This window comes from Trichosurus vulpecula, chromosome 1 (assembly GCF_011100635.1).
Source record: "Trichosurus vulpecula isolate mTriVul1 chromosome 1, mTriVul1.pri, whole genome shotgun sequence".
NCBI classification, from domain to species: domain Eukaryota; kingdom Metazoa; phylum Chordata; class Mammalia; order Diprotodontia; family Phalangeridae; genus Trichosurus; species Trichosurus vulpecula.
Genome location: NC_050573.1, coordinates 448017679 through 448030969, shown reverse-complemented (window position 1 = coordinate 448030969; position 13291 = coordinate 448017679). Strand labels below are relative to the sequence as shown.

General features: G+C 40.7%; 1 protein-coding gene across 2 annotated transcripts in view; it reads right to left on the bottom strand.

Annotated features, from left to right (window-relative positions):
• Positions 1-13291, bottom strand: part of RASGRF2 (Ras protein specific guanine nucleotide releasing factor 2) — a 336581-nt gene that overhangs the window by 28617 nt on the left and 294673 nt on the right. For both annotated transcript variants that reach the window (XM_036735869.1, XM_036735878.1), the window contains exon 19: positions 4057-4169. In XM_036735869.1, the coding sequence (XP_036591764.1) occupies positions 4057-4169 (113 nt within the window). The remainder of the gene's footprint in view (positions 1-4056; positions 4170-13291) is intronic.

The following is a 13291-nucleotide window of genomic DNA, read 5'->3' as shown; positions in this document are numbered from 1 at the left end:
TTGCTGCATTTTTGCTCAACCAGAGCACTGGCCCCTCTCAGTCCTGCCTTGGTCCCTGGGAGTGCATCTGACCCCACCTATTCCTACTTTGGATAAAGGAGGAAGCCTGCCCTGGCCTAGGCTGGCAGCAGCAATCCTTTACTGCCATCTTGGACATCTTTATGGTTCTGTGTCCTTGGAATTCTTGACCTTGTACATTTACCTGAAGCATATCACTTACCTGATCATTAAGTCTGATTCTACCCTTCAACACTTCCTTGGTGATTCCAAGCTAGCATCTGGGCTTAGTTTCAATAGGTGCATGTGGTCTCGTTGACTGATGCACTCCTTCCACAGAAGCCTGTCTGTATCACATCAGCTCTTTCCAGTGGCCAGAAGTAGATGCATTCTTCCTGATTCAGACAGTCTGAATTCCCTTTGAAGTCATGTCTTAAGTTACTGTTTCCTGGCTGAGAGTCGAGGTCAAACCCTTCTCAGCTCAGGCTATTCATTCTGCCCACTTCCCCAGGTCCCCATAGAAGAGAGCCAATCCCAAATCTCCTAATTACACTTTTAGTGCATTATTAAACCTATTCCACACTTAGAATGACAAGAGATCATTCCCACCAAATGAGGAAACTGAGGCCAAGAGGGCATGAAATGATCTCACAGGTATTAAAAGGCAGAGGTGGGATTTGAACCCTGGCCTTCTGGTTCCAAACCCAGCATTCTTTCCATCTCACCATCTCCTTCCCATATCACTTTTCTTTCTTTTTTAAAAAAATTCTTAATTAATTAATTTTTAATTAATTAATTTATTTTTAGTTTACCACATTCAGTTCCACAAGCTTTTGAGTTCCAAATTTTCTCCCTTTTCTTCCCCTCCCCCATCCCCAAGACAGTATGCAATCTGATACAGACTCTACATATACATTCACATTAAACACATTTTCACATTAGTCATGTAGCAAAGAAGAATTATAACCAACAGGATGATCCATGAGAAAGAAGAAACAAAACAAAGCAAAAAAGAGAGAGAGAGCAAATCGATGCTTTGATCTCCATACCACTTTTCTACTCTTACCATCATACTGGCACCCTAAGTGGGAATCATTCCTTCACAGATATAATCTCTCATCAAATGAAATCAAGGCTTCATTTCTTAAAGCCCGGAATTATGTCCCCAAAACAATGGACTAATAGGGGCTTTTTGCTGTTGTAAGTTTTTCACATCTTAGCAGGATTTGAATGAAAGCAAAGATGTTCTCTGTACCCCTGCAGTATGCCTATGAGGTCTTGCTATGGACTAACCAGTGCCTAGCATTTAGTAGGTGCTTTATAAATGCTTGATGACTGACTCGTTGTCAAATAAGGAATTAAAGGCAAACTGATAGGCAGAAGGGAAATAAGGGGCGGAACTGGTATTGAGCAAGGAAAGCAGTAGCAAGATTTAATAAAGGTACAAGGCAGCTACACAGAAGGGGGCAGCGATTTACAGCTTAAGAGAGTCAGAGGTATGGAAAAAAAAACAAGGTTCCTCAGAGGAAGGGTCAGCACTACAAAGTTTTCTTGGAGCCAAGCCTAGAGGAAGTGAGGAGAGGTCAGTCATGATTGCTCCAACAAGTCTTTTAGCCACCACTACCTTTGGGGCTGTGTATCTGATCTGTCAGCTTAGCCCCATCAAGCCTGGCCAACATAATCCAGAGGTAAAAGGCCTCCTTTCATTTCTAGCTGGTTTCTATGGGTCAGAGTACTGTTCTAAGTAAAGAGTCAGAGAAAAGAGTCGGAATTCTTCAGGGACTTGGAGCTTGGCCTGTTAGCCTCTTCACCATTGGGACTGCCTGCTGGGGCTAGCTCAGGGACCTTGTTACAGCATGAACATCATCAGGCTGTCCTGTGATTCTGCTGAGAGATTTTCTGGTGACCTTGTAATTCCCTGTCATACATCATTGAGAATCACTTCAGTTCGCACTGAACTTGTCTCCCACACTCCCCAGGACTCTGAAATAGTGCAGTAACAGCAAATAAAAACGCTGACATACTAACCACAGAGTAGCATTTCTGGTCAGGGCACACACATTAGGAAGTCTATATACACACTCTGCTTATTCATGTTTAAACGGTTTTGAAGCAAAAACTAGACTGGTTCAAACCACTGTACACTTGCAAAACTACCCCCCTCCCCCAACTTACAAGCTTCATCACCTCATTCCAAGTCTACCATAAATGATGCCTATGGTGCTGCCATTATAGGCTTACAGCACTCTTAAAGACTCTTGGGAAGATGCCTGGTATACTGCCTGTATAGTTAAGTGGCACACTGGATAGAAGGCTGGAGCTGACTTGAGTCAGGAAGAGAATTTGGTCGTTTTTTAGTCATGTCCAACTCTTGGCAAAGATACTGGAATGGTTTGCCATTTCCTTCTCCAGCTCGTTCGACAGATGAGAAAACTGGAGGCAAACAAGTTTAAGTGACTTGCCCAGGGTCACACAGCTAGTAAGTGTCTGAGGTCAGATTTGAAGATGAGTCTTCCTGACTCCCAGGCCTGGCTCTCCATCCAGTGCGCCACTTAGCTGTCCCCAGGAAGACTTGAGTTCAAATTGTTTCAGACACTTGCGGTATAACCCTGGGCAAGCACCTTACCTCTGGCTGACTCCGTTTCTTCACTTAGATAATAATAGCACCTAACTCACAGGGTTGTTGTGAAGATAAAGCTAGATGATACTTGTAAAGTGCTTTGCAAACCTTAAAGCACAATATAAAGACTAGTGGGAAAAGAAGGAGAAGGAGGAAGAGGAGGAGGAGAGGAAGAAGAGGAGAAGGAAGATGAGGAGGAGGAAGAGGAGGAGGAGGAAAAGAGGAGGAAGAGGAGGAGGAAGAGGAGGAGGAAGAGGAGGAGGAGGAGTTCTACAATAACTAAACAACTTCACTGGGAGTCCGAAGACCTCAGTTCAACTACCATTTCTGACGTCTTTTAGGTGTGTGACTGTGGGAAAGTTACATAGTCTCTCTGAGCCTCAGTTTCCTCATCTGTAAAATGAAGAAAATACTTGTACTACTTTTTACAAAGTTGTTGGGAAAAAAGAACTTTATGAAACGTAAAGCACTACAGAAATGTGAGCTGTCTTTACTAGTGATGAGATAGATACCCCTGAGGGTAGAGGTGGCAATCAGCTGAAATCACACAAAAAAAGGGATTTAGATTACCACCCATTAGGACAAGGGTGATTGAATACTAGAATGAGTTTTATAGATGGCTAAGGAATCTCTTCTCACTGTTTTTAAGAATATTTGCCTAGAATAACAGAAATAGTCTGACTGGCAGTTGGTTGGGGGGGGGGGGTCCATGAACCTCAGAGATCCTTCTTCATAATTAGTTAGTTCTGTGATTAGTTAGTTTCTACCTGCTCCATGCAGACACTTACTTTGAAAAACAAATGCAATATTATAATTCCTAATGTTCTAAAAACAGTTCTGGGCAGTTAGATAATGCAATGGATAGAATGCCGGGCCTTGAATCTTGAGGATGTGAGCTCATTACCATCCTGTAACACTTACCAGCTGTGTGACCCTGGGCAAGCCATTTACCCTTGCTTGCCTCAGTTTCCCCATCTAGAAAATGGGGAGAATAATAGGACCTACCTTGCAGGGTTGCTTTAAGGATCAAATGAGACAATATTTGTAAAAGGCGCTTAACACAGTGCCTAGCACACAGTAGGCACTATATAAATGCTAGCTATTATTATTAAAACAGAAATCCCCAAAGAAAGGAAAGTTGATATGGTAGTATCCATTAATGAGAAAGCACCATTACAGCCTTGTGTGGTCAATTCTTGTCCTCAGAGTCATTGGGGGCTACGGTCACCTTCATCCCACTAGTACTAGCTGAAATGAGATAATATCTGTAAAACACTTCACACACCTGAAAGGGCCACATAAATGGTAGCTATTATTTTTTTCTGGTCCTAGAGTTTGTGGCATTTGAGGGGACAGACCTACTTTGGTATAATACAGTTCACGAGGAAGCATGACACATAATCAATGAAACAAAATGCCTCCTCTTACAATGCCTTTACCTCAGTATATTGGCCGTGGCTTTCCTTTCCTGGGGTAGAAGGTCCGGGTCTCTCAAGACTTCCTCCAACAAATTGAGCACATTCATCCTTAGCTCATTGTTGAGTTCAAAGTCCTACAAAATAAGAGTAAGTTGAGTCTCAGAGTTTAAGATTTGAAATGGTAAGTCCCAAAGCATGTGTCACCATTTTCTAGGTTACACTACTACATAACCAATTAGGCCTTGGTTTATCTAGGTTATGTTTCTAAACACTCTACACATGATAGAAAGATCTGTAAACTCAGCTACGGCATTTTCTTTGATTCTGCCGTTGGGAACATGATGGATGAAGTAGCTGATTTAATTCAACAAACAAATATTAAGTGCCTACTGTGTTTCAGCTGTCAGAGGCTACTGAATAAAAGGAAAAGGTATGAAGGTAAATTTGCATTTATTGATTTACTGAACAGGTACTCACTAAGCACCTTCTGGTGCCAGGCACTATGCCAGACACCATATTTGACCGGGGGGGTGGAGACACAAAGATGAATAAGACATAGTTCCTATACTCATGGAGCCCATGGTCTAGTTGACTATACCTTTCATAGGAAAAGGATATACAGTTGTGACAGTTTAGATTTTTCTCTCCCTAAATATGTTTGATTATAGCTTAACGGTGAACTATTTGTTATTTCAAATGATGTAAAAGTGATTTCTAATGTATGTAACTACATGTTTATGGATGAAAGAGCCCAAATAACTGAAAGAAAAAAAAATAAATCTCAGTGTATTCTTGGCCTTGCAGAAACTGACCTACTTTGCAAATTCTCCATCACTATAAATGTCCTTCATCATTCAATTAATTCCTGTCATTACCATGAGCTCATACATCAGTCTGACCTTGGTTTTGGGGGGGGGGTTACATAATGATGAGTTTTAAACACTCTACATAACCATTTCGCAATTCAGTGTCTGTTTCCTTGGGTACGGAAGGCACAGGGCACACGGAGTACTGCGAACGGGCATAACAAGCTAGCACTGTCCAATGGGACTCAGCCATTCATTTCTATTTCTTTTATGCACTGAAGGGGAGAAAACTGCAATATTTGTATTGCTATTTTCTCTATTCTGTTTTCCTTTTCAAGGTAGAATGGTTTGGAAGAAGATTAACCTCTGCAGTCCTTACTCAGGGTGTCCTAATAATAATACCTCACAGTCGTGTCACACTTTACAGTTTGCAATGCACCTTCCCCATAATATTAGCCCGAAGGAGCAGAGGAGTATTACCTTTATTTTCTAGATGAGGATAGTAAAGCTCAGAGGTCATAGGATAATAAGACTTTAGATGTACAGCTGGCAGACACATTAGAGGACATCTAGTCCAACCCTCTTATTTTACAGGTGAGATGAAACTAGAAAAAAGTAAAGTAACTCGGCTAACATCATCCAGCAGAGCCTGGATTCCAGGTTAGGTGCATTCTTTCTGTGGCATCATGCTGGCAATAGGATTTTTCCACGGTCATACAGTTCACAAATGTCAGAGTTAGGACTCAAACTGGGTCTTCTGATTTCAAAACAGGTATTCTTTACTGTATGTTCCCTCCTCACTATATACCCTATATAGTCTGCCTCTCTGTCAGAGACTCTCACAGCAATGAGGCACAATTTTCCTTAATGCTAGCTGATAGGTGTTAATTTAACACTCAAATCTTCAAGTAAATTATATTATATATTTAATCATGTAATTAATCTGGTTATAAGCCATGAAAAGGCAGCTAGCATTGGGATAGGGCGTAGTGGAGAGAGGCTTGGGCCTGGAGTCAGGAAGACTCATGGTCCTGAGTTCAAATCTAGCCTCAGATACTTACTAGCTGTGTGACCGTGGGCAAGTCACTTCACCCTGTTTGCCTCAGTTTCCTCATCTGTCAAATGAGCTGGAGAAGGAAATGGTAAACCACTCCAGTATCTCTGCCAAGAAAACCCCAAATGGGCTCATAGAGTTGGACATGACTGAAAACAACCGAATGACAAAAGCCATGAAATGAAGATATAAGATATCAGAATAGTGACTTTGCCTATAGCTAATTAATCAGTCAATAAACATTCCTGAGACTCAAGAGAGGAGTCATAAGTGAAGTACGATAAAATGGTCTGCGAAAACTTCAAAGAAAAGCATTCTTAAGGGGAAAAAATGCTCTTTTATTTATTTGGGGTTGGGGGTAGGTTACCCTAAAAAACATGCTCATTAGGACTTCTCAAAACAGCACTTCTAGTATAATGAGATTCCAACTGAGAACCATTTCTGCTAAGGACTTGTAGCTAACATAGAGCATATTCTATAATAAGAGCCAGATATAGGGTGCCCCCAAAGTCGTCATGTTGTTTTAAGCTTTGATTGGCTAAAACTGCATGAAGACTTTGGGGACACCCTATATTTGTGATGCAATTACCATTCACTTTCCTAAGAATCCTTAATATTTCTATTAACTTGACAACTTTCATTATCTCAGTAGGTTGTACAGTCAATAGAATGCCAGGCCTAGAATCAAGAAGAACTGAATTGGAATCCAGTCTTTGATACTTACTAGTTGTGTGACCCTGGTATATCATTTAACCTCTGTTTGCCTTGGTTTCCTCAATTGTAAAATGAGGATAATGATAAGCACTTACCTTGAAGGACTATTGTGTGGGTCAAAAGAGATACTATTTGTAAAAAGTGCTTAGTGAGTGCCTGGCACATAGTAGGCACTATATAAAGGCTTACTCCCTCCCCCTTCATTTGACTTAGTGATACCAGTATGCTGTAATATATTATATAATTGTGTTGATAATTATTTGATGTATTAATTGTCTAGTGATACCTATTAATTACTACACAGATAATTAATAACTAATTGTGTAATGATGCAGGTTATCATTCTCATTTTGCCATTGAGGAAACTGAGGGACAGAGAGTCTAAATGACTTGCCTAACATTTCACAGCTAGTTAAGTGCCAGAGCCAGGAACAGAATCCAGGTTTTTAAACTAGCTATGTCAGGATGAAGTTAAGTCATTTAACTTCTCTTAACCTCTATAAAAATGGGGATGGGCCTTTGCAGGCAGTCAACTTCAAGGACAATTCCATTCCTCAGTACTACTATGCTGCAAGAAATGCTGAAAGGAATGATTTTAGAGAAACCTGAGAAGAGTTGTATGAACTGATGCAGAGTGAAGCGGGCAGAACCAACAGAACAGTTCATACAATAATTACAACATTGCAAAGACAATTTTGAAAGACTTAAGAATTCTGCTCAATGCAATGACCAGTAGATTTTAGAGGACCAATGATGAAGCATACCTGTCAGAGAGGTGATACACTCAAAATGCAGAACAAGACATACTTTTTTAGACATGCCAATGTGTGAATTTGTTTTGTTTTCACACGTATTTGTTACAAGAATTTTGTTTTTCTTTTTCCTTTTCAATCTGGAAGGGAATAAAGGAAAAGTAAGCCTAGGATTAAACAAGGATCCCTCTGAGAGAGAGACAGAGAGAGAGAGAGAGAGAGAGAGAGAGAGAGAGAGAGAGAGAGAGAGAAGAAAACAGAAGGAAGGCCCCAAAAGAATTACAGATAAAGAAGGCGTGAGTAGCAGTTGACTTTGATGTGATGCTAAAAAATCTAATTAAGTGGTAAAAAGGGATTGTACTGGGAGAAGAGGAAAGGAAAAGGCAGACAAGGGTAAATTACATCCCATGAAAGAGCACAAAAACCTACTACAGTAGAGGGAAAGAAGGGAGGGAGATGAGCATTATCTGAATCTTATTCTTATCAGATTGGCTCTAAGAGGGAACAACATAATCAGTTAGGTATGGAAATCTAACTTACCCTATAAGAAGTAGGAGGGGAAAGGGGAAAGAAAAGGGAAGGGGTGGATAGAAGGGAGGGAAAAAGTAGTAAGGGTAAAGGGGAAGAAAAAGGAGGGGGGCTGATAGAAGGGACAGAAGACTGAGGGAGGTGGTGGTCAATAGCAAAACTCTAGTGAGGAGGGAAAGGGAGAAAGGAGAAAGAAAGACATAAATAGAGAGAAAACAGGATGGAGAGAAAGACACAGATAGTAATTATAACTATGAATGTGAATGGGTAAAGAATTGGAAATTGAGAGGATGCCCATCAATTGGGGAATGGCTAAACAAGTTGTGGTATATGAATGTAATGGAATACTATTGTGCTATAAGAAATGATGAGCAGGTAGACTTCAGAAAAACCTGGGAAGACTTACACGAACTGATGCTGAGTGAAGTGAGCAGAATCAGGACAGCACTGTACATAGTAACAGCCACATTGTGCTATGACTGACCTTGATAGATTTAACTCTTCTCAGCAATGCAAGGATCTAAGACAACTCCAAAAGACTCATGATAGAAAATGCTATCCACATCCAGAGAAAGAACTTTGCAGTCTGAATGAAGGAGGGAAGCATATTATTTCCTCTCCTTTTCTTTTGTTGTTTTGTTTCTTCTTTCTCGTGGTTCCTTCCATAATTCTAATTCTTCTTTACATCATGACTAATGTGAAAATATGTTTAATATGAATGTAGAAGTACAGCCTATATCAGATTGCACACTGTATTGGGGAGGGGGAGGAATTTGGGGAGAAAATTCAAAACTCAAAATCTTATGGAAGTGAATGTTGAAAACTAAAAATAAATATATTAATTATATATTTAAAAAAATTACAGATAAGCAGAATAACTTTGAAAATTATATGTTGAAGTTATTAAATATTTAAAAAGAAAAGTAAGCACTACATAACAGAAATTCATGTTTTTGTGTACAATCCTTTGTATTCTATAATATATAGAGAAATTTTATTTGGTGTTTATTAAATTCAGAATAAAGAAAGATGGGGAAAAATTCATCCTTTAAATGGAGTAGGATAGAAAAGGAGAACTGTTATTCTGGACCTGATTCTGAGTGATAAAGAGGAATGGATGATTGAAATAGAGAGGACCAGAAGAGAGGGGGCAAAGTTATGTTGTGGACAAAATAGGATCCAAGAAGGAAAAGACCCCCTGAATGGAATGACATTAATGAACTATTCAGATCTTAATTTGCCTCTTCTTTTTCTTCCAAAGAGAATGGGACTTTGGAATCAGAAGGATAGAAGAAAATAGTTATAAATAAGGAGAAGCCCCTAAGAAATCAATGGTAAGGCAGCCTCCAGCTGACTTTAATGAGCTCAAGTCTGGACAAGCTACATCCTAGGACACTGAGAGAACAATACAGAAATATTCAACATGCTCTGTTGAAACGCTATAGCAACTATACAATAAAAAACACCATTTTGTCAGGCAGGAAAAGGGTTGCCTTATTTCAATCAAAATTAGAATATTAATAATATATGTGCCTAATATTTTGTATTTATCCAGAATTTATAACCTTGGCTATATGTACCTTTTCATCGTTTATTTCTTATGACTTATAACTGAGCTCTACCCTCCACTCAACCTTGAAGAAGGAAACTGCAACCCACGAGAACTAGTTCTATGGTTAGAAATAAAGAGATTGTAAAGGGCACACTTAATGGTCTAGAATTGCAATGTAAAATTTAAGGACCAGCTTTCTGTGAGGTACATCAGCTGAGGATTCCACAAGGTGGCGCTCCTGAGACAGCAGGATAAAGCTCTATGGACACTGAAAAGCTTGCTAATCCTCCCGGCTCCTGTCTTCCAGCTGCCAAGCCTGGGAATGATTTCGAAGTTCCTTCTCTAACCTCCAGAGCTAGGCTAGGAAAAGGCAGTTGTTAGTTTGCTTTGTAAAGCTACATAGTAACTCAAATGAGCAAACCTTGCTACACCCCAGACAGCCTGAAGTACGTGCTGAAATTGTCATTGAAAAGTCAGCTATTGTTTTTTGCAGTCATGAAGCGCCTTAAGACTGGGAAAGGGGAAATCCCTGGAAATAAAAGCCTGCCCAGGTTTGGACCCTGGAATGAGAAAATAGGAAAAGTATGGGGGATAGAAACATGCTTAAGACACAGTCTCTGTTCTCTGGGACTCACAGAGTTACAAAGGAGATAAGATAAATAACCAAATAATTGTAATCAATCAATAACATTTTATTAAGTGCCTATTATGTGCCAGGGACTGTGCTAAACACTAGGGCTGCAAAACACGGTGAAAGATAGTTCCTGCCCTCAAGGAGTTTACAATTGAATGAAGGAGACAACGAGCAAACATTTATAGAGGAGATGTGTGTGTGTGTGTACATACGTACAGGATATATATATATATATATATATATGCATATATATTCATACATACACAACAGCAAACTATCTACAGGATAAATGGGAAATAATTAACAGAAGGAAGGCACTAGAATTAAGAGGATCTGGGAAAGGCTTCCAGTAAAAGATGGGATTTTAGTTGAGACTTAAAGGAAGCCAGGGAAAGTCAAAAGGCAGAGAGGAAGAGGAAAAGTATTCCAAGCATTGGGGAGAGCCAGAGAAAATACGTGGTGCCAAGAGATGAAGTATCTTGTTTGAGGAACAGCCAGGAGGCCAGTTCACTAAGATTGAAGAGTATGTGGCTGAATGGAGGATAGACTGGAGTGGAGACAGATCTGGGGCAGGCAGACCCACTAGCTGATTATTGCCACAGTCTAGCTATGAGGTGATGAGGGCCTGTACTAGGTCAAGGTCACAGGAGAGAAGGGGGTGTATTTGAGAGACATTGTAGAAGTGAAACTGAGAGGCCTTAGCGACAGCTTGAATGGCGGTGGTGGGGGTGAGAAATAGGAGTTGAGGATGCCTCCTAGGTTGTGAGCCTGAGGGACTAGGAGGATAGTATTGCTCTCTACGGCAATAGTGAAAGTAGGAGTGGGGGAGGGTTTCGAGGAAAAGATAACGAGTTCTGTTTTGGATATATTGAGTTGAAGATGTCTATTGGACATCCTGTTTGAGATGTCTGAAAGACATCTGGGGATGTGAGATTGGAGGTCAGCAGAGAGTTTGGGTCAGGATGGGTAGATACAAGAACCGTCAACAGTTCCGTGCATTAAGAGAGCTCCATGCCCTACAGGGATTCAGAGGAGGAAGAGGTCACTTCTGGTAGTGACAGGGGTGCTTGTGCTTGGACCCTAATTCTAATATCACATTTCTCCTTAGCCTCTGCTTGGGTGCCTGTGCCTGGACCCCAATTCCAAAACCACATCCAGTTCTAAAATCACATCTCTCCCTAGCTTCAAAATACTGTCTCAGGCAGTTCCTCTCCAGTTCAAGGGCAGCATGCCCTAGCAAAACACTTATCTTTCCTCCTGATACTGCAGCCAGCTGTACCTATAGAATTTATTGTCCAGACTCCCTGTGTATGTGCTAAACTGGCCATGTACTGAGTCATAAAGATATTCACTACCCACTGGCTTATCATGTGCATGTTAGACCCAGACATATGTATACTCCCTTACATTCATCTTTTCTAACAAGACATTGATGGAAGCAGCCTGGATATTTCCAGTCATCCCTGACCATTAGTTGACTTAGTGACATTTCAGGGCTAAAACCACCCCTCCAGGTAGCCCCACCTTGGGCTATTTCCCAGTGAACTCTGTGCAGTAGATACAAAAAAATGCATGTTCCTTTAAGAATTGACCACCCCTTAACCACTCCCTAATCTCACCCAAAAACACCTAATTGACATGTTTCACCCCAAAATCTGCTATAAAAACTTTATTTGTACCCCTGGAAGGTTGCAGATTCCCTAAGAACTCTTGCCTGCTGTAAAGTGTAATAAATCTTGCCACCTTGTCTTAAAGGGAATGCTTGAGATCATGAATTCATTCCAGATGGCCCCTACCCTCTCCAGTACTCAGGTCCTTGAGAGGTGCTCCCCCTCAACCACCTTGTCTGGGAACTCCAGTCTTGGGGTTCCTGGACCTCATCTCTCCCAACCCTCAACAGTAGGAGGTTCAGGGAAGGCTTCTTGAACTGGATCTTAACTGTAGACCTTAGACCTTAACAAAATATTTTCACATACATTGTCTTTGTCACATATATCTGAGCTGTGAGGCACATTGGGTAGGTATTATCATTCCCATTTTACCAGGAAGGAAAACGAAGTTCAGAGTGACTAAGTCTAAAGTCATACATCTAGTAAGGGATGAATAGGAAGGATGTCACCAGGCTTTTAAATAGCTAAGAATCCACAGAGAATGTTAGGAAAGTAGTTTGAGTTGTTCAGTTTTGTTGAAGCACAGGATAGGTAAGGGTAAGGGAGTTGTGGAAGATTATTCTGGGCAAGGAGTTTTGAGCCAGATCATGAAGGGTCTTGAATAATGGATAGATTACACTTGTTTAATAGATGATCAGAAGCTATTGAAATTTTCTGATTACAGGAGTCAGAGTTGTGCTTCAGTGAGATTAATCGGTTGACGTGCCTAAAGGAACGGAAAAACTGAAGAAAGAGATGTAAGTTGGAAAGCTATTGTAATATTGTTTAGATGGTGGGAATATGTGATTGAGCAACTAGGTGGTGCAGTGGACAGAATGCAGGAAGATACATCTCCTTGAGTTCACATCTGGACTGAGACACCTACTATGTGACCCTGGGCAAGTGACCCAACTCTGTTTGCCTCAGTTTCCTCATCTATAAAATGAGCTGGAGAAGGAAAGGGCAAACCACTCCAGTATCTTTGCCAAGAAAATTCCAAGTGGGTTTGTGAAGAGTCAGACTGGACTCAATAACAACACCACACCACCACCACAATATGGGACTGAACCATGCAGGAGGAATGGAAATTCAATTCAAAAACTTTTTGTTGAGCAAGGTCCTATTTGTACAAAGAGTACAAAGACAGAAAAAAACCCCCTCAAACAAACTACTCTTCAGTACTTACCCTCCTAGAACTTGAGATCTAATGGGGGAGATAACACATGTATACATACTTATTTGATACAAAAAAGAATTCCGTATGGGCAAAGACCCTGACAAGGAAGGAAGACATTGCTTTCAACTGGGTGATGAGGAGGCCTCCATTAAAAAAAGCCCTCCGTTAAAGTCTTACTCTGAAGCCTCATCCAGGCATGAAGGGGTCCCTGGGTTCTCTAAGGCTATGCCCATAAATTGCAAGTTCTAACAATTCCTATCAAGCTTGGAAAGGCATCAGGTACAGGTCTAACAATTGGCTATATGTATATGTCATCCAAAGACCAGCATAGTTAATTTTGGAGAGTTTCATCATGAGAGTGACCATGTGATAGAGGTAGAGAGAGACTTT